Raw genomic sequence first — 22392 nt, forward strand, 5'->3', positions numbered from 1 at the left:
ACTCTTCATCCACAGGTACATCTTTGAATCAGATGATACTCTCAAAGCACTCAGATAATATTACTGTAGCTTTATGCATATGCAGAAAACCCTGTTATGTGTTCATCGTGGCTTTGCATGACCCCTTTCTGCATATAATTTGAACCCAAGAGCACTTAGAAGATCACCTAGATTGGTCTTCTACACACTCCACACTATTGAATCTCACTAGGTAAGTCCTTGTGAAGCTCACCATGTTCAGCGACACAGAAACTTTTAGGTCTTGTGTGCAGCAGGCAGAGGCAGAGCTCTACTGCTGGTCCTCTGACGCTGGAGCAGCAGGGGCGAGCTACTGAACCCTGTGCCAAATCCTGCCTACAAATACTAAACAAAAACATTTTGGAAAAAGACTGCTGTGTACTTTGTTTTATTTTGAGCTGCTTTAATTATGCAGCTGTTGTCATCACAGAAACCTTGGTCCCTAGCAAGAAAAAAAAACATTATGTTGCGTTTGGTTGGAAAAGTCAGGTCTTCATTTTTGATTTTGTGATTATCCAGGCAAATTCCAAGCTCAGAATGTGATTTTTGAAGACATATAATTAAAATTTAAGAGCTTACAAGGCAAGTTTGATACGAGGCTATTCTGCAAAACAAGTTCTTCTCTCTGGTTCCAGGAACTTATTTTCACAATGCACGCAAAGCAAGATATTTTACCATCCTTTCTCCCAAAGACCATCACCATAGGAATGGCAGAAGAGTTTTTTTGGGGGTGTTGTTTTTTTTAATTAAACATTACAGGACTATCACTGGTACGGCAGAGATCTGCAGGGGAAGATACTCTATAGTTGAAAGAGTCTAGGACAGCAGAAACAGCCCTTTTTGCCTGAGAATGAGCTGATTCTGGTTTACTTGCATACGCAACGAGAAAGGCAGGGGAAGAAGCAATGCAAAGTTCTCATGTACTTCGAGATGCCAGTCCCAGGATGTCATAAGCAATCGATCTGCCAGACAACAAACAACCACTGAGAAGTGTGAAAGGGTTGCTTCACTCCCAAGGCTTTTGGTTTTGGTTTTAAATTCCGCATTAATGTGAGTTTTGGAGATTATTGTGCTATCTGCAGTGACACCCTGTGGTGATGATGCAGTAGTTTGTCTCTGAACCCAGAATTCTGCTGGAACTGTCCTGCTGCCTGCAGTCATTAGCAGAAGAAAATATGCAACTGGAAGGTAGATTTCCTGGTAATTAGTAGTATTCCTTATAGAACATGAGGATATAAAATTTTTTCCCATTGCTGTTATAATTTAGCCATTACTACCCATATATCTAAAAGTGATCTCACATGCATGGTGCCTGGCCTCAGCAGAAAATAAATAAATGTGAGATTATAGTTAAAAATATAAATTGCATACACATGTATAGTAATTTAGTTTAAAAATTCAGAAGAAATCACATAGACTTCCAAGAAGAATGCATTACGCATGGAAGAGCACCTAGTAACTTATTAATGACTGTAAATTTTGAGTAAGTTGGTTTTCTTATGTTATGAAGCAGTGTGGGTGCTGTACTCAAGGACAGCCTCTTTCCACAGGACTTACTGGCATCAGCGTTTTACTTGCCTTTTTTCTTTTTGCAGATTTTACATATGCACTCTCAGAGATTGTTGAGGGCAGAGGACAGGCAGACTGCATTCAAAGTAAGGATTTGTATTCCTGAAAGGGAGCACCTGACTGTGGTATAAACCAAACAGCATGAATTCCCTCCCCAGTTTCAGCCTGGTCTTTAGTTTCTTCATACTTCCATTGCTTAGTATCAAATGCTTTTAAAAAATCCAACACACAGATTTTTTTTCAGTTTTGCTAGAAAAGCAAACATTATTAAAAATCATTAGGTGTATCATATGCCATCTTTGCTAATTTTATTGTTAATTTATGAAAGGTTTGTACTTCTGGTGTCTTTTCAAATAAGCAGAAGACTAAGTTCAGGGGTTTTAAGAGCTTTTTGGACATGATTTAGTTAATGATCCAGTTAGCTGTGCAAATATATGCGTCTAAGGTGAAAACACAAATGTGCTTTTCAGCTGAGCTTGGAAACTGTGAAGGCCTTCCCTGAGAGAAATGATGATCAGTATACTCAAAACTGTGTAACTGTCTCCATGCAAGCATTTTTACTGATGCTGTGAAAAGCCAGATTCAATAATCAATGTCAATTTGATTATTAAGCAGGTATTCCTTTAATAAATGGCGCTGGGATACACCTGGGGTAATCCACCTGATGTGTCCAACTGTTGAGGCTGGTGGTGTGACTTGTATCCTGGTTAAACATACATATTCAGAGAGATTCCTGGAAACATGTTACATGTCCATTGTTTCACGTCCATTGTTTTTCCAGGAACTTATTATCATTATTATCATTCCAGGAACTTATTATCACCCACTCCTGTATGCACATCACAGTTTCTTTGTGTCTTCAGAAGCCCCTGATGGTCTTTTATCTTATCTCCTTCCTCTTTGTGTCCTCTTGGTGAGCTCAGGTCTGTCCCTTGTTCCTGATGGGGGACTGTCCTTTCAATACTTGATCTGCTCTTTGTTTCAGCCACTAAACAAGCTAAACTCTTGTTACAATCACATTCTTTCTAACTGCAAGCTGGCCAAGATCTGATTATTATTATTATTATTATTATTATTGCTTAAGCTAATTAGTTCCCTTAACATAATGGTTTATTCCTTCCTTCACTACCTAGCCTTTCACCATCAGTCTCTGTGAAGGTCCTCATACTTAACATACTGATTTCCTCCCTTTTCTGGAAAAAAAGCCAGTTCTCCTTCACATTTCAGAAGTTTGTTGGACAGCATATTGACTAATATTGGTTTGTCAAAAGATATGTGTTAGGAGAGAAACACAGTAGGCCATATCTGGCAGCCAAAGACAGGTAAGGTTGCTGCAGTGCCATGTCCTCAGGTCTAACCAGTATGGAAGCTGATGTGCTCCGAGTAGACACAGAGCACATGCATATACCACTTACATACACATGTACACGGCCTTCCAGGTAGTTGTAGAGAGCAATGAGGTCTCCCCTCAGCCTCCTCCAGGCTAAACAACCCCAGCTCCCTCAGCTGCTCCTCGTAAGGCTTTTTCTCCAGCCCCCTCACCAACTTCATTGCTCTTCTCTGGACTCGCTCCAGAGCCTCAACATCCTTCTTGTGGTGAGGGGCCCAGAACTGAACACAGGATTCGAGGAGCGGTCTCACCAGTGCCAAGAAACGATCAGCAGACTATTCATGTGACCAGTCCTTCTTGTCTCTTTACACCTCTCTTTTTCCTACAATTGTTCCTTTTCAAATTGTGTAAACCCATCCCTTTCCCTGCCCGATTCCTTCCCTAAACATCCCATAACAAACGCCATGCAGTCCCCAAATGCTTTTCCTTTGCATCCCATTGTTGTGTCCCACAATTACATGGCAGGTGCTCCTGCATTGACTCACCTTGATGGGTTTCACCCCATCCTGGACCCTGAGGCCTGGGCTCAGCCCTGGGAAGAGCCCTACACAGGGTGTCTCTGCCTCCAAGTGCTTGATTTGGATTCCTGCCTGTGCTTGTGCTCTTGCACCTCTGGGCTTGTGGAGATGGGCTATTGATAGGCCCCCTGTGATGGGCTTGGGAATAGCCCTGCAAGGGAGAGTGTTATTTGGATTTCCTCTCCTGCCCTCATCTTTTTTCTGCTCTTTTTGCTTGTGTTGAGGGACTTTGATCACGCAGCCCAACAATAAAAAGACAGTTTAACTGCCCCATTATCAGTAGAGCCTGTCATAATACTGACTGCCAAGCATGTGCATTTGGCCAAGTTTTTAGCATAAATCCCTTGTTCCTTTCCCCTTTAGCTTCACTCACACTGTGTAAGGCAGCTTCTTCTCATCACGTTATGCAGTCTCTCCTTTCGCTTTACTTCCACTCCTGTACCTCAGCCTTCCAATTTTCTGTGATTTATCCAACCAAAACCTACAGTGCTGATTAACTGGCAATTTTGCCTCTCTACTACAGCTTTCTTCCATCGTGTGTGGTCCTCACACACCGAGCATCACTCTACAGACAACCGTTCACTAGTCCTAGTTCCCTTACATCTGTCCTTAACACTTTCCCTATTACAAGCTTCCATCCTACTGCCTCTTCCCCCACTTCCCCAGTTTCAAGCTTTTGACTGTATTGCATTTTCCAAATCACTTGGCTTACCAGTCCTATTCAGACCTCCTTGCAAACGGAGTCAAGCATTCAAGGACCATCCTCCCTCCCCCCTCTCTCCCTTCTCCAACAGGCTATGTCTCTGCCCACAAGTCCCATGGACTGGAACACCAGCCCTTGTCAAGAAACAACCAGAAGCCTCCTGGCACTCTGGAGGGATTTCCTGACTTGGAGTAAAACGCAGCTCTTGTCCCAAAAGGACCAACAGGAGTACTACCTCTTTCCCTAAGCCCTTCCTCTGCATCTTCCTAAATGACCAGTTCCTTGCTCTAGCTTAGCTTTGGCTCACTGTTTCAGTGACTATTGGGAAAGTTGTAGAATCATTTTTCCTTAAAAGACCAAGACGGATCAAGACCAGAACATATTCAATCTAAGGGCAGAGCAAACTCCACGACAGGACTTTTTCACAGCAAAGTAACTAAGAATTCAAAGAACATTCCTATTCCCAATTACTTTGAAATAAATTAACCGACCTCCTGTCAGACACTTAAAACATATAACTGCAGCTGCTCATTATAATTCATAAGCTACATGAGGAAGCCTACATAAAGGTTTTTGTAAATGTTACTTTTAAGTATGTTTAACAGGACCCTATTTACTCATGTGTAATTAATAAATCTGCCTGGAGCTAAAGTTTCAATCAGTCCTGTTAGACTAAACCTCTCTCACAAAACATTTCTACAAGAGAGAGGCAAGGTTGCTCCTGCTCAGCAGGCATCCCCCACTGAACTCATCTACAATGGTTAAAATCCCCTCCTCAGAATAACTTTTGAACCTGCATTTCCCATGTCTCAATCACTACTCTTATTACTTGGCTACAAGGTGTACAGTGCTTTAAAGCAGCTTCATTTCAACTTTTGGTGGTAAGGCAGATGGGAAAGAAAAGGGGAAGTAGTATTTTGAGAAAAAGGGATGTAATTGAACTTAATTTGCAAAAGCTACCAGATCCTAAACAAATGATACACATAGAAAAGCACGATACAATTTAGGTAAAAGTATTTAATTTAAAGGTAAAAAACCACAAATGCCTCTGGAAGTGAACATCAACTGGCTAACACTGTTTCTGCTACACAATTTAAAGAGTTTTAAGTCTTGTTTTGCAAGCACCCTAGTAGTAGCCCTTTACTGGCCTGTCTTCATCTCATCTTTTAAAAAGAGTGCCTCAAGCTGAAAGGTATACAAAAATGTTTTACAATTTGGTAAAATCCTATTCCACAAAATTCAGTCAAGTGATATAAATTTACTATGTTAACATATTTTAGCTAAAGTCTCGTCATTAACTTGATATTAGACTTAAGAAGTGAAATTTCTCCAGTACCACAAATCTAGGTTTCCACACAGATAAAATGTGGTACACACACAGCACAATGCAAACTCACTCGAGGTTATGGCCAGAAAGAGGAAAGCAGACTATTCAGAAGGCAGGCTTCCTTTTGCACCAATTCTTTTAGCCCCAAATATGCACCAACAGCTCCCCCTTAGGGAGCTGCAGAAAAAGAAATTTTGGACCCTTGGTCACTCAGCTTCAAGGTCAGTAATACAAAATTTATTTTTAAATAGCTACCATGCTGATATAATACAAAAGTTATAAAATTATCAGGAAAAAAATTGACTGTATTCTAAACACACTTCCTAATTGTATGTAAAAAATAAAATGGCTGTTTTCCACAGTTTATGTCTTAAGTTATAAAACAGGTTTAGGTTTGTTTATAACTTAAACTTCAAGAACTCTAGTTAAGGAGAAATGTATAACAAGACTACTATCATATTACCATTATTAGTAAACATATCACATTCTGAATCTCCTTCCTATTGGCAAAGATATGAAACCAAACTATTTACAAGACTTGTTTCTTTTCTCTGCCCTTTCAAAGTGAAATGTAGCACCAAAGAGATCTAACAAGTGATTTGGCCTTTCTTTAATCTCCTCTTCCTAATTTTTCAAGCTACTCAGAGCATTTTTTTCAACTTTGCCTGTGTTTCAGCTACTCAAGTTTGCATTTCTAACTTAGCCATACTATGTTTTGCTTCTAATAAAGGACATACCTAATTTTGAGACAGTTCATTATGCCACACACAGCAGTCAACAGTAATCGAGCTTTAGAAGTGGTATTCCGTACTAACATTGTATATAAATTACAGATAAAACAGGAACTGAAAAATCATAAGGTGAAATTCTTTTAGCAAGGGAAGTAAAATTCTTTGGTGAGCATGGAGACAATGCACGGGATCTGCTTCTTCGCATTAAAATCCTGCCGAGTCGAGCAGGACTCATACTCTGCCACTCTGCGATTTACACGAGTCAAAATCTGCATGAGTTCAAGCTTCCTTGCATGCTCCTTCAGCATCTTGCACAGTGACTGAATAAACCAGGAGCCTTCAGCTGCATTCCTCCAGGAGTAATATCCTACGGAATAGAGAGATGTCGCATTGATCAGAGGTAGCAGCCTCTGATATGGGACAGGATAGCAATTAGGGCAACAATGCATTGTTTCCAATAGCAACTGGTGTTTTAAAAAAAAACCTCAAAACCACTAATCAACAAAGCTTAGACTTTATAATCCCCTTATTTTTTTCCTAGATTAGAAAAAGTAAGTAGGTGGAAAACTAAAAGGCAGAAAAACTATATTCTGCTGCATGTCTTAGCCATTAATCACTTACTCCTTCTTAGTAGAGTACACTTAGACGAAGAAAGGTAACAATACAGACGGAGCCAAGATGCAAAGTGGATTTCAGCATCACTATCCTCAGGACTACATGCATGAATTAAACACTGGAGCCTATTCCTGCTAACTGATAACATACAGGGCATACTATGAGCTCTACCACTGCTAGTTTTGCTTAAGGATGCAATGAAAACAGAGGTGACATACACCTTATTCCACGTCTGTATATGCATCAGCAGATATCAGACTGTTTTGTTCTCTCAGAATTAATATCTTTTATTTCCTGCTGTAAGTTATTTGCACAACTCAGACTAACTGAATTTATAGCAGATGAACTTTTGAGGGTTTGCTAGTGAGAATGATGTATATTCAGGGTGGGTTTTTTGTGGGAACTGAGAGAAGCAACTACATCAAAAGGAAATCAAATCAGGGGAGGAAAAAAAGATTGAGGGAAGAACATTCATATTTCCATGAAAGAGAACAAATGAAGTAGTTACCCACTGCCTGGATCCAACTGCAAATTGTCATTCAGGGTATCAACACAAGCTGATATCTAGATACCGTTACAGGACCGATAATTTCTTTGCAAGTCTCTCACCTGGAGCTGTAGAATAGGCATACAGGAAGTCTGCTTCTACAGGTATTTTTTGACACATTGTTTCTTCCGATCCACTATCTGCCTCAATACCAGAATCTAATTCTGTCCCTCTACAAGCCTATTTGGTGGAAAGAAGAACAGAAAATAAAAAATAAAAAAAAAATTATAAATAAAGGCAGTGATCATGATCAGAATACTGGGCTTTTTTCCATTTTAAAGACAACAATACCACAATTAAAAAACTACAAAAATAACAAGAATGTATATGTCACATTTCCATAAGAAAGATGCAGAAGAGAAGTAACTAGCATTTTTTTAAATTAACTACACAGTTGGTTAAGACAGAGATTCACTCAAAAGTGCATTCAGAAAGTCACTAGAACATTTGCTAGTGTTCAGAAAGTCTTTACTTAATCCATAGAATTAAGGTAATGCAACCTCAGCTGTTACAAATATCGCATACCTACTAGGGGAGGCTGTGCCACTTTTAGACCTAAAGAGAATCTTATTCCCAAATTCCATCTAAGTAAATTTTAGAAGTAACTCAGTTTTTCACACTAATAATTAATGGGGAACAAATGTTTTCAAGTATCCAGCTGATTTAATGATCATTGTTCAGCCATACATCACCTGTATGAAAAAGAGCTTAGGTTTTCCTGCTAAACTTCTGCACCTGTCACCTCTGAAAAGGCTTGTTAGTGCTTTCAGTTCAAGAGGGCCATCAGTACCGTAGATTAATCCTTCATCACCATGGCTCAGCAACACACAAACAAAACTGCTTCGCTTGCTGTGATCTTCTTCAGAAACTTGAAAAAAAAAGAAAAGAATTATCTTACCTTCTTGCATTCCCTAAAAGCTTCCTATGTAAAAGAAGCTTTTAAAAACCAATTTTCACGTTTACAAACCTCCAACTAGTTTTTACTTCTGAACAAAAGGAGCCAGCCTACTTTATTTCAGAAGGCTGGACATAGAAAATCCCCAATTAAAGGTCAACTCTACCCATTCTAAAACAAGGCCACAGAACTATGCCAGTAATGCCATGAGGAAACAAAGTGGCCGTTCCCACAGTGTCTGAAAGCCTGACTGGTACACCTGCCTCACACAGTAATGGTCAACAGTCTCATGATCTGGGATCAGACTGATAGGAAGTTCTGAATTTTGTGAAAGGACAGGGAAGTCTTACCTCTCTTTTCCGAGATGCTTCGACTGCCTGGGTTACATGGGAAATGATTTAGCATTGAAGTTGCTGCTGCAGCAACCCAGGCACTCTTAAGTATTAACGCCCTCTCTCTGACTCTTGCCCTGTAGCAAGGTCTAGCAAGATTTTTCAAGCCTTTGAAATTTGTACTTAAAGATAGTTAAGCTTGATATAAAGCATTTGTAGATCTATATTTTTTCCCATCTTGTGGTATGCAAACAGCATAGAACAGATATTCTCTGATGTCCTTTGTTGCCCAGTATTGTGGGGATTGTACCTGAGGACTGAGATGATTTTTTTAAAGATAAGAAAAGATATAAAAATGGTTTAAAAGAATAGATCCAAAAGGCATTCTGAATGGAAAACAAATCCAGAAGATAGAAGAGTTCATAGACAGAAAGAGTAACAGCCCCAAAAGCTGAAATCTTCTGTTTAGAGCTTGCCAAAACTCTGAATTTCTATTCTGGAAAAACTGAACTACTTGGATTTTCCTCAAGCGATGCACACTCAAGCATTTCTATAATCTATGGACAAGCACCATATCTAGAAGAGTCAGGAAAGGCTGGGATTATGAGACTCTCTAGTTAGGCTGCAGTCTGTAATTTACACTATTTGGAGGCCTTATAGCACAGGTAAGACAGAGGCCTTGAGCCACAGAATCTGACTTTCCATGTTCAGCTACTGTCGACAGACATGCTGCAATTATACTAACAAATTAAACATGCCTGGGAACACTCTCTGGCATAAACATTAACTGACACTAAAGAACCTATATTCACATTAGAAAACACTTAACATTTGCAAAAAATACCCAAACACCAAACCCAAACACAATTGCTGCAGGCTATCTGAATGTTGGGAATAATCCCTGAAACAACTTAACTGTTGACCTGTGAACTGGAACAGTCAGAGTGCGCTAGCAGACACGAGCCATAGGTACACCAAAAAACCTTGTAACAGTTAACTAGAATTGACTGTGTTCTAAGGCTACAGATACCTCTAGGCACCATTTAATTTACTGTCCTAGATGTAGCCAAGTCCAAACAAAGCAGGACTAACAAAACCAGTAGCATAAAGCTGTCGCTTGACAGAAGAGTGTTTTATTTTACAAGTCAAACAAAATATAAGTTGTTTCTCTAAAAGAGTAATTCAATCCACACACTTGCAGTTTTGGTCTCTCAATCAGAGTCCTCCGTGGATCAGAAGACCTCTTGGGCCACAGTGCTAAGCATATAGCACAGAACCCCTCTACCTAATTGTGCAGGTTTTTTTCCAACTCACAGAGCTTCAGTGATCCCAGGGTCAGAATATAAATCTGTCTGCATTTATGTTTCAGCATTTTTCCAGCCTTCTTTAGAAGATGAGAAAGGACACGGAGACAACGGTCATGGCACAAAAGATGGAGAGACAGCTAAGATGAATAAACATAGAAACTATCATGTACACATTATCCTTAGCAATAAACCACAGGTAGGTGTGAAATATCATCTAAAAGAACCATGGAAGAAGAAATGTGAAGGCTAAAGATACATTTGGAAACAGTGGTTGATCGAACATTGAACATCACTTACCCTTTTTCAATACTTTAAAAATGTCCGCACATGAAAGATCATTGTTGATCTTTATTTTATATCCCAACTTCATAAAAACTTCCCTAACACTTGCAGCATCTGCATCTGTTCCTGAACGGGGCAACATCCCTATACATAAGAGAAATGTATTATTTTTTCATATGATACAGATGGCATACTCTGAGCCAAACTCTTTTCTCACTTATACCCATATAAGTCTGGCATATTATTCCATTATTCCAAATCCCCTCCAACAGAAAAAACATTGCACTGTTACACACACACACCATGCCCTTCTCTTTGTACCTACATCATGATTTATCTGTTTCTTTTTTTTATTTCTAGCTCTATAAATATATAGAAAAGGATTTAATTTACAAAACAGAAATTATGAAGAAAAGAGAGGGCAGACTTGTACTACCAATCAAATTTTCTCCCAATTACTGCTACACCCTAACATGTTCCCTCTATGCATATTTATAAGCACACAATGAAATGAATCACACCCATTCAAACCACTTAATTTCTGACTGCAATCAAAATCAGTCTGCATATTTAATTTTGAGGAATAATACATGCAACATATTTATCTGAATTATAGCAAAAACTAAAAAATTTGGAAGTGGTACCAGTGTGTCTGTGGAAATTCTTATTGTTTATTATCACACATTCCCCCATCTCTGGATAATCCATTCTGTAACTGTACTCTGGCAGAATTCCAGAGTCCATAGACTTGCTAGCAGGTAGGCTCTTCCTGCATAGATATCAGAGAAAATTTAAGTGTTAAATTCTGATCTCTCTTCTCTAGTTTCAAGATAATAATAAAATTAAGATTATTTTATCAAAACCAATGAAACTGGTAATGTTTGCTACTTATTCCCTAGAAGTTCCCTTAGCAAGTCTGCCAATGACACCAAGCTGAGTGATGCGGTTGGCACACTGGAGGGAAGGGATGTCATCCAGAGGGACCTGACAGGCTTGAGAGGTGGGCCTGTATGAACCTCATGAACTTCAACAAAGCAAAGTGCAAGGTCCTGCACCTGAGTCAGGGCAATCTCAAGTACAAATACAGGATGGGCAACAAGTAGATTGAGAGCAGCCCTGCAAAGACGGATTTGGGGGTACGGGTGGATGAAAAACTGAATATGAGCTGGCAATGAGTGCTTGCAGCCCAGAAGGCCAACTGTATGCCAGACTGCATCGAAAGAAGGGTGACCAGCAAGTTGAAGCAGGTGACTCTGCCCCTCAGCTCCACTCTGGCAAGTCTCTACCTGGAGTACTGCACTCAGTTCTGGGGCTCCCAACACAGGAACGACACAGGCCTGCTTGAGCAGGTCCAGAGGAGGACACAAAGATGATCCAAGGGCTGGAGCACCTCTCATACAAGGACAGGTTGAGAGAATTGGGGTTGCTCAGCCTGGAGACAGCGCTGGGTAGACCTCATAGCAGCCTTCCAGTACTCAAGGGGGACCTAAAGGAATGCTGGGGAGGAGCTTTTTCTCAGGGAGTGTAGAGACAGAGTAAGGGGGAATGGTTTGAAGCCAAAATCTCAATCTAAATTTAGGTAAGATATTAGGAAGAAACTTTTTACTGTGAAGGCGGTGAGGCACTGGCCCAGGTTGCCCAGAGAAGCTGCGGGTGCCCCATCCCTGAAGGTGTTCAAAGCCAGGCTGGATGAGGCTTTTGAGTGATGTGGTCTAATGGAAGGGGTCTCCGTCCATGGCCGGGAGGTTGGAACTGTACGATCTTTGAGGTCCCTTCCAACCCAAACCATTCTATGGTTCTAAGTTATGTCTCTAAAATCAGTTAGATAATCTCATTTAAGACTAGTGAAGACTATACTTGCCCAAAGGTTAAAATAAATAAAACAACTTTGTATAGTTATGCTTCCATATAAAACTTTACTTTCATGCTTGGCAAAATGTACACATACATAAACAATAATATAAACAATTGTAGAGCCTTTTGTAGTAATCTTCCGTGCAACTTGTAACAATCTTAAAATGTAAAGAATGAAGAAAGAACTGTGTCTGAAATACTAATGTCTCTGCACAAGAGGATATAAAAAGTATTTTCAGGAAACCAATGATTGTATCAACCAGAAATCGGTTGGGTTTTTTTACTATCATCTTTTGAACGCTGTGTACATGGGGACCAGATCAGCTCTGCGATTGCAAACCTATTCTGAATTGTAGCCAAAAGCCATACTAGCATTGAACTTTCACAAGTAAACATTCAAACCTAGAAAATGTAATTCTGCCTTAAAGCGCACAGCAACTACACCACCACTCATGACTCTGAAACTGCTGCTAATTTTACTCAGCCCATCTATGCTGAAGTCAGTATGGACCTTCTCATTTAAGCACATGGGCAAGCAGTTTCAAGACTGGTGCCCACTATCATATTGTCTTCTGCAAATGAAAAGTTCGTAATGCTCTTGGATCTAATTTTCATTGAAATACTAACAAGAATGACTTCAAAACCAAATTAATTTCCCAGAGAGAGTGTACTCTGCTGACAGTGCTACACCAGTGTAACCACTAGCTGTCACCAGGAAGAACGGGTGTGCATTTCCTCCCTTCCACACCTGTAAATTCCCCCCACTCTTGTCCTTCTGCACATATAACTCTACAGCAGGTCAGCTCAATTAGCTAAACTGGCTGCCACAAGGTCAGCTCTGGAAGCAGCTCACGGAAAGGCATGAACATTTAGCCTAGGGTGAGCCAGGGAAGTCTCTTTTCAAGAGCAACCGACTGATTGATAAAACTGTTAAGCCAAACCTAACTGCACTGCAAGTGTGTTGCTTTTTAGTTCCTTGAACGTACATACGGTCTGTTTTGTCAGAGACGCTATATTTTCAAAGTCATTACAACAATTCTAATAGTTGCTTATGATTATTACAATTTACCATAACTGATACGTTTCCTTTTAGCATTATTGCTTCTATGGTTCTTGTCTTCTCTTACAGCACCAGATTCCTCAAGACCTGAATTTAGGACTTAAACCAAAAGCACCTCACTTACTCTTTGGAACCAGGAACAGATTTTGCATCTATCAGATCATCCCCCAAATGTGGTCCATCTCCTCTGTCTGCCATTATGGCTCTCAATTATCAGCTTGAAAACATAAGAAAATAGAAATGGTTGACAGTTAATTTTCACATGAAATAACAACTTCAGATTGCTTAATTTTTGTTAGATTTCCTTAAAGCCTTACACAATCAGAGAGCAATTTTTTTAGAACTGTAGAGAAAACAGAAATGTTAAAAGTATTCACAGAGAACAACTTCAGCCTAGGAATATTAGTATTGGTAAACAAAAGCAGCATTTCTTAGTAATCTTTACATATCTGACATTTGGAAGAATAACATGAAATATTTTTCTAAACTATTGTGTTCTCTGGGAAAAATTGTCTGCAGATCCCTTTGACCAAATATTTGAAAATGCCCACAAAAAACAGGATAAGAAACAAACAAATTAAAAACAATCTTTAAAATGCTGTAAGGTCCTTACAGTATTATGGATATTGTATCATATATGGATCCTTCTACCTCAGTAACAGAAATTGAGATTGAAAATCAAGGAATACAAATTATTAGACACCTAAAAGATTAGACTTTGGGTCATAGTATTTCAAGAAATAAATAACTTGTCTGCATTCCGTTTCAAATGAAACATCACTGCATCCAATCCTGGTCAGCATATGAGAAAGCAATTGCAATGTAAATAACAAAAAGCCAAATATAGTTGTTCAAATAGTTGATGAAATGAACTTTGTGCTGTAAGCTGCTATTTACTTTTGTTCAGAACACAAGACAAGAAGTTATGAATGATAAGCCAGAAATCAATTTAAAAGCAATAAATTTCCCTTCCAATTACTCTGTGTATACTCATAGGATACATCACCACAAGTTACCTCTAACTTAAGATTCAGAATAGCATTAAGCATCATAAAATTAAATCGACAGATAGGACAAAATAATAAATGCTTAAAAGTGAAATAAACGCTTAGACCCAAGGAACAAACAAGGCACTGCAAGGCAAGAATTTTAAAATTGCTTAGCGGGTATATTTATGGTAAACAGTAATGTATAAATAACCAGACCAAGCAGAAAGATATGTTGCTTAGGCATAATAAAGATTCTCATTTAAAGCCTAGGTTCCTTGATGGTATGCTATATTTGCCACCTTATACAATCATATAATTATTATATTAAGTCTCTCAACTTCACAGCTATACTCTAGGTGGTACATCATGAACGTACATTTTCTGCAACCAACAATTACTGATGCATCAGAAGCAATAATCCAAGTGTGGATAACCCTCTTTCTTTCTTTATTTCTTAAAAAAACATTTACTTACATTTTTAGTAGCTTCAAAAGATCTTCAAGGTTGCTCTGAACACACTTTCTTTGTATCTTGAACAACTGATGTAATCAAGAAATCTTCTTGCTCACGAAATTATTCCAGACTTGAGAACATGTAAATTAGGAGTACACACAAAGTTTCCTGGAAACTAAATTACAAAAGAATCGAATAAGCTTGATATTTTAGAAACACAATTTCTAAAATACATTATTGCTTCATGTTTTAGAAATTTACTTTAAAAACAGCATCACAGGGCAGGAACTACATCTACAACGCCGAACCTGCCTGCCTAGCACCATCACCTGGATTTACTCATCCTAACTTCAAAGTCCAATTCCTCAGAAGCTCCCCATGAAAAAAGACAAGGACTTCCAAAAGATAATTCAAATACCCAAGATCTGTGGCAGGACGGTGATCCAACCCTATTCCTTATCACTGGGCAGGGAGCATTAGTGTTGACAACAAAGCCTAACCTAGAATGACAACTGGTGTGTTTACCCAGCTGTAACTGAAAAGCAGAGATTCTGATCCCTAGGAGGTGGAAAGAATGGCTTTCATCAACAAGCACACTAGAAGCTCCCCTGCTACAGCAAAGCCCAGTTTCCAGGAGTTTCTATGCCTCTTTCACCACTATACCTACCACAATCACCCTTGGGTTTGGTTCCCAGCTTTCCAGAGCTCTCAGTCTGACACTTCTGAACAAAACTTTATTTTGTGGGAAAACATAACCAGGTCGACCCACAATTCTGATTTAACTCCTCCTTCTGGAAAAGCAGTACGTGCAGAAGCATGACCCAAACCCCTCCTTGTGGCTGGGATTAATCGGACAGATGGGGAAAGGGTTAACTTATTTTCTTGTTTGTCTGCCCACAGTAATGAACATCATCTAAGAAAAGCACACCCAGCTCCATTATCCAAATTAGCCAGCAGGTGCACTGAGAGCAGCACAGCCACATCAGTGTGGAATTCAACTTCTGCTAAGAGCCCAGGTGTTCATCCCAGCTGCCTGGCATCGTGAAGATCTGCAGTGCCAGCGCTGCAAGTACATGAACCAGCTGGTGTAAACTCATACAGATACGCTTACATGAACTGTGGTCACCTCCTGTCGACCATATGAGCTAATATTAATAACTACTTAGAGAAAGACTCAGCTAAAGTATAGGGAAAGCTAAGAACCCTCTGGTCAACAGATGACACCTTGGAATCACTAGGGAGAATAAGTGATCATTAAGCTGCCTTGGGTTCACATCAGGTGTGCTCCAACCAAACTGCTGTATTCCACTAGGGACTGGTTTTAGTAAGCTGGTGGGAATAACAGTGAACAACAGCAGACTTAAGATCTAACAGAGATCTAACAGACTGGGACCACTGAATGCTTCTGTAACACAACTGTTAAAGCACACCGCAAACAATAAACAAGACCTCCAACATTTAAGTGATCTTAAATTAAGACTTATCTCCTTCACTGTCTTGCAACCTTAAAACTTTAAAACTGCTGTCCATGATCGAATGCCAAAGAAATGATGACACCTGAAGTGGCTAGCAAAACCTACAATTACAGTGAACTACAGAACCTTGTTTCTGAAAAATGTAAACCACATTTTGTAATATCATATCATAAAAATATTCATTCCTAAAGCCTCTGTAAGCCTAGCTCACAGCCTACATTTTCAATTTTTTAACGGAGTGTTAGAGCTTACTGCATTCTACTGCATCATGAGAGGAGCTTGTCCAAGAGCCTTCACAGCAGCTAGATAGTAAGGAAAAGCTGAGATATTTACAGAATCACAGAATCACAGAATAACCAGGTTGGAAGAGACCCACCGGATCATCGAGTCCAACCGTTCCTATCAAACACTAATTAGATAATTAAATATTTAAAATACGCATGCTTTGTCTTCAGAGTAGAATCAGTAACTCACCTTCAGTATCCATCAATTTCCAAGCACGCACCTTAACACATCAAGTCACCTGCACTTCTCTAAAGAACAACAGACATCCACAAAGTGATATCTTCTCTGTTGCCAGGCGCTGAAATGTTTTCTGCTCTAAAAGCACCAGTCAGATTTAAGAGCAACGCCCTCTGGGGGATGATGCTGATTCTAGCAGACCACTAAGAATTGCCTCATCTTGGTTTAGGTAATGCAACGATGTCATATTCTGTCAAGCACATTTCCCTGTAGAGATGATCTCATACTTTTAGGGAATAATAGTGCATTAAGAATTCAATTAAAAAATGTTATTCTGCTCCCTGATATTTTTTTTCCTCCAAAAGCTTAGGTAAGAAGAGCTTTCAACTGTAAGGAAAACATAAAAAAACCAAGTAGCTGATATGAGCCACATATTTTTTCTAAGCTAGCAGAATATATTTTGTCAGGTTTAGGAAGCTTATTTTCCAATATTTTATTGAAAAAAGGGAAGGCGGGGTTTAAAAACCCTCTGAGACAGTGATAGAGGTCACAAAGATAATGCTACAATGATCTTTACAGGTAATAAGTAGTGAAAAATAAAGTGGTTCAAAAAAGGTCCAAACATATGCTCAGCAAGCTACAAAAATGACCATAATCTCTCCATACAGCAATAGAAGCAAAAATATTTTTTTGCCTTATACAAGTTCTTCCAATGCTTTTCTTTTCATAGGAAAAAGGAAAAATAAAACTTATTTTGCCTGGACCTAGCAAAAATAAATCCACATCATCGTATATCACCTGTGGCCATAAGAACCACCAGGTTTATTTTTGAAATAATATTTATTTGCATTTTGAACTGATAAGATGAATCAATATAATATAGTGATAAAAATAATACCAAAGCTTCTCAGACAGGGAAGGAAACAAACGTATAACTGAACTGTTTCTAGCTGCCAACTGTATCTTGAAATATGCAAACCACAGGAGACAAGACAACACATGTTCAGTATATATCAGCTGCTACAAAGCAATGACTGTAGCAGTATTAAAATACCAGTCCAAAACAGAAACCATTATTGTAAAACATGTCCTTAAAGATTAGAAAAGGGTAGTTTTCCACCTCACATGACTGCAAAATGTCAAGCATTCAAAGGAGGTATTGTATGTACATAAAAATATAGACATAGCACCCTGCAATACTAATGCAGACATGGAAATAAATTCCCATTCTACGTTGTATAATGACAACCAATAATTATCTGATTAATTAATAGCAGAAGGAAAATATAGAAGCTAACAGTACGAAAAAAATAAAACCATTTGAAACATACTAGCATGTTTCTGCGTGGCATTATTGACACCTCATCTGGAGTTTTGTGTCCAGTTCTGGAATCCTCAACATAAGAAGGATATGAAGCTGTTGGAACAGGCTCAGAGGAGGCTGCAAAGATGATCAGAGGGCTGGAGCACCTCCTGTACAAGGACAGGCTGAGAGAGTTGGGGTTGTTCAGCCTGGAGAGAGAAGGCTCTGAGAAGGTCTTACAGCAACCTTGCAGTACCTGAAGGGGCTACAGGAAAGCTGGGGAGGGACTGCTTACAATGGCTTGTAGTGACAGGACTAGGGGCAATGGGTATAAACTGAAGAGAGGTAGATATAGGCTAGACATAATGAAGAATTTCTTTACCATGAGGGTGGTGAGGCACTGACCAAAAGCAAAAGGACTTTCAGTTAGTTAGCATTAATCTGCAAAATCAGCAAGGAGCACTGATGGGACCCTTCCTTATTCCTTCACCTGTACCCAATAACCACATCACCACTGCAACAAATATTATGGAGCAAGGTAAGGTCAGTAAGGCCACGGTGTGTTATTTTAACACCTACCAGTGATGAGAAGCAGATAATTAAAGGGGAGAACCACCAGGTGGAGGGCAAAAGACTCGATTACCAGCACCATCCTTCAGCCTAGCGGGGAACAGGCTGACAAACCCTGCGCCTCCAGCTCCTGCCCGTCTGACGGAGGATGCCGGGAAGCAGTTTGCAATTAAAAGCACTTCCTGCGTTTTCTTTTGTTCGGGCAGCTTCTCCACAAGCCCAGCCTCGGCTCAGCCAACGCTGCCCTCACCCTCTGGGCAGCCCCGATAACCCGACACCCGAGCCCTCTGCTCCCCCATCCGTATGTCTAGATTTAGACTAGACAAAAGGAGGAATTTCTTCACCATGAGGGCAGTGAGGCACTGGCACAGGTTGCCCAGGGAAGCTGTGGCTGCCCCATCCCTGGAAGTGTTCAAGGCCAGGTTGGATGGGGCCTTGGGCAGCCTGGGCTGGTGGGATCTCCCTGCCCGTGGCAGGGGGGGTGAAACTGAGTTATCGTTAAGGTCCCTTCCAACCCCCCGCCCCGTCCCCCCTTGCCGCGCCCCAACCTGCCTCCCCGCGTCCGGCGGCTCCGCTCGGCTCCGGGCAGGGCGGGCGCCCCCAGGCTCCGCTCCGCCCGCGCGGGGCGGGGATCGCCCGCCGGGGCCAATCGGCTGGCCGGGGCTCGGGGCGGAGCGGCGGCGCCGGGCAGGGCCGGGGGCGGGCTCCGGGGCGGGCGGACGGGAAACGTTCTCCGCTTACACGCATGACTTTCCCAGGAATCTTATGCTGTTGCTTTCCCAGGACTGATTTGAATGTTCTTATGAAACTTTGCGACAGTCGAAACTCTTGCTGACTTGGAGCTGGCTCCAGATCTGCCTGACCTTTGAGACTGAAGGAAGAAATAGAATCACCAGGTTGGAAGAGACCTCTTGGATCATTGAGTCCAACCGTTCCTATCTGCCACTAAACCATGTCCCTGAGCACCTCGTCTTTTAAACACCTCCAGGGATGGTAACTCAACCACCTCCCTGGGCAGTCTGTTCCAGTGCCCGATGGCCCTTTCTGTGAAAAATCTTTTCCTGAGAGAACCATAGAATCACAGAATCACTAGGTTGGAAAAGACCCCCAGGATCATCAAGTCCAACCATAAACCATGCCCCTCAGCACCTCATCCATCCATCCTTTAAACACCTTCTGGGAAGGTGACTCAACCACCTCCCTGGGCAGCCTGTTCCAGCAAGCCTGAACCTCCCCTGGCAGAGCTTGAGGCCGTTCTCTCTTGTCCTGTCCCCTGTCACTTGGGAGAAGAGGCCAGTTCCTTCCTCTCCACAACCTCCTTTCAGGTAGTTGTAGAGAGCAATGAGGTCTCCCCTCAGCCTCCTCTTCTCCAGGCGAAACAGCCCCAGCTCTCTCAGCCGCTCCTCGTAAGACCTGCTCTCCAGCCCCTTCACCAGCTTTGTTGCACTTCTCTGGACTTGCTCCAGAGCCTCAACATCCTTCTTGTGGTGAGGGGCCCAGAACTGAACACAGGATTCGAGGAGTGGTCTCACCAGTGCCGAGTACAGAGGGAGAATAACCTCCCTGGACCTGCTGGTCACACCGTTTCTGATCCAAGCCAAGATGCCATTGGCCTTCTTGGCCACCTGGGCACACTGCTGGCTCATATTCGGTCAGCTGCCAACCAACACACCCAGGTTCCTCTCCTCCAGGCAGCTTTCTAGACAGACTTCTCCTAGTCTGCAGCACTGCATAGGGTTGTTGTGCCCCAAGTGCAGGACCTGGCATTTGGCCTTGTTAAACCTCATGCCATTGGTGTCAGCCCATCAGTCCAGCCTGTTCAGATCCCTTTGCAGAGCCTCCCTACCCTCCAGCAGATCAACACTTCCACCCAGCTTAGTGTCATCCGCAAACTTGCTAAGGGTGCACTTGATGCCTTCATCCAGGTCATTGATAAAGACATTGAACAGGGCTGGACCCAGCACTGAGCCCTGGGGAACCCCACTTATCCAGTCTGATCCTCCCCTGGGGCAGCTTGAGGCCATTGCTCCTTGTCCTGTCCCTGTCACTTGGGAGAAGAGGCCAGCACCCACAAACGATTTGTTGTAAGCTGCTAACCTATCATATATTTGAATATTAGGTATAGGTTTTGTGATTTTAGTACTAAAATATAGGATTAGCTTGAATAATAACCTTTAGCCAGCCTGTGCCTGGATACTTATGCTTAAATAAGGAATTTTAACAAGGCTGCAGTTAGAAAGAATGTGATTGTATCTAATTAAGCCAGAAAATGGGGACTAGTGCAATGATAAGAGAAACAAGAACCAGCTAGGACCACATGCAACCTTGAAGAGGTGCCCAAGGACTCTTAAGAGCATGCACAAGAAGAGTTGAAAAGTTCAGCTGTGAGGATGACCTACGGCCTTCACCCTGAGACCCCTGAAGAAGACCCCCAGAGGGCAGAGCGCGTGTGCCAAGGGGACGAAACTTATGTAAATAAATTCCAAGAACTGATTATAACGGACACACTTGTTCCAGGAAAAGCTATGGATATGTATGCTTTGACTGTATACAGCCTTTGTGAATTGTGTTCAAGTTGCATGCACATTAGGTGAAGCCATCTCTGGCACGTCCAACATTGCATTGAAGAATATCTTAATAATAAAATTGGCATTGAGTCTGGCTTTTCATAGCATCAAGATAGAAAATGCTAGAAACAGAGGTGATAGCAGCAGCAGACACACCTGTTCAGCACAGATCACACTGCACACAAGGCGTTGTCATCTTCAAAGAACGAAGAGTGTCTGGAAAACACCATTTTAACAAAAACATGCTATAGAGGGACAGGCTGGAGAAGTGGGCCTATGTGAACCTCATGAGGTTTGACGAGGCCAAGTGCAAGGTCCTGCACCTGAGTCAGGGCAATCCTCGATTTCAGTACAGGATGGGGGATGATGTGATTGGGAGAAGCTCTGCGGAGAAGGACTTGGGGGTGCTGGTCGATGAGAAGCTCAATATGAGCTGGCAATGTGAGCTCACAGCCCAGAAGGCCAACTGTATCCTGGGCTGCATCAAAAGAACCGTGGCCAGCAGGGCGAGGGAGGGAATTCTGCCCCTCTGTTCCTCTCTTCTGAGACCTCACCTGGAGTATTGTGTCCAGTTCTGGAATCCTCAACATAAGAAGGAGATGGGAGCTGCTGGAATGGGTCCAGGGGAAGGCTACAAAGATGATTAGAGGGCTGGAGCACGTGCCATACGAGGACTGGATGAGAGAGTTGGGCTTGTTCAGCCTAGGGAAGAGAAGGCTCCGAGAAGGTCTTATAGCAACCTTCCAGTACCTGAAAGGGGCTACAGGAAAGCTGGAGAGGGACTGTTTACAAAGGCTTGTGGTGATAGGACAAGGGGGAACAGGTATAAACTGGAGAGGGGCAGATTTAGACTAGATGTAAGGAGGAGTTTCTTCACAATCAGGGTGGTGAGACACTCACACAGGTTGCCCAGGGAAGCTGTGGCTGCCCCATCCCTGGTGTTCAAGGCCAGGCTGGATGGGGCCTTGGGCAGCCTGGGCTGGTGGGATCTCCCTGCCCATGGCTGGGGGGCTTGGAAGTGGATGATCTCTAAGGTCCCTTCCAACCCAAACCATTCTATGATTCCACGATTCTGTGTAGTTTTCAAAAAAAAAAAAAGAAAACCAAACCCCACAACTGCTCAGACCAAACTGAACTGCGCTTTATATTAAATCAGGAGCGCTGGGCGCGCGCCCCGTCCCCGCGCGCCCCCGCGCGCTTCCCGCTCCCGCCACTTCCTGGCGCGGGGCGCGCCGGGACTGTGGGGCACAGGCCGCACACGGACACACAGGCAGACACACGGACACGCAGGCAGACACACAGACACATACACACGCAGACAGACACACGCCGGGGTACGTGAGTGGCGTGTGTCACACGGGAGCCGCTGCCCCCCTCTCCGTCCCCCCCCCCGCCCCCCCCCCCCCGAGAAATGCTCCGGCGCCA

General features: G+C 42.0%; 1 protein-coding gene across 1 annotated transcript; it reads right to left on the reverse strand.

The window, feature by feature from the left end:
- Positions 1–5211: 5211 nt before the first annotated feature.
- On the reverse strand, positions 5212–17837 carry CASP3 (caspase 3). Its single transcript, XM_069855932.1, has 8 exons — positions 16540–17837; positions 14612–14765; positions 13273–13365; positions 10879–11003; positions 10250–10378; positions 8111–8286; positions 7481–7598; positions 5212–6623 (listed from the first exon to the last, which is right to left on the reverse strand). Exons 3-8 carry the CDS (start codon positions 13344–13346, stop codon positions 6397–6399), a joined length of 849 nt encoding a protein of 282 aa, XP_069712033.1. The 5' UTR covers positions 13347–13365; positions 14612–14765; positions 16540–17837; the 3' UTR covers positions 5212–6396.
- Between the last annotated feature and the right edge of the window lie 4555 nt (positions 17838–22392).

This window comes from Phaenicophaeus curvirostris, chromosome 4 (genome assembly GCF_032191515.1).
Source record: "Phaenicophaeus curvirostris isolate KB17595 chromosome 4, BPBGC_Pcur_1.0, whole genome shotgun sequence".
In the NCBI taxonomy this organism is placed as follows: domain Eukaryota; kingdom Metazoa; phylum Chordata; class Aves; order Cuculiformes; family Cuculidae; genus Phaenicophaeus; species Phaenicophaeus curvirostris.

Bases quoted from the DNA above. Each gene is read 5' to 3' on its own strand.
- CASP3 (XM_069855932.1), bottom strand. From the start codon at position 13,346: ATGGCAGACAGAGGAGATGGACCACATTTGGGGGATGATCTGATAGAT. The intron at 10,379-10,878 runs GTACCACTTCCA...TCTTATGTATAG, and splicing joins GAATTTCCACAGACACACTG to GGATGTTGCCCCGTTCAGGA. The intron at 8,287-10,249 runs GTAAGTGATGTT...TTTTTTTTCAAG, and splicing joins TTTTAAAGTATTGAAAAAGG to TTTCTGAAGAAGATCACAGC.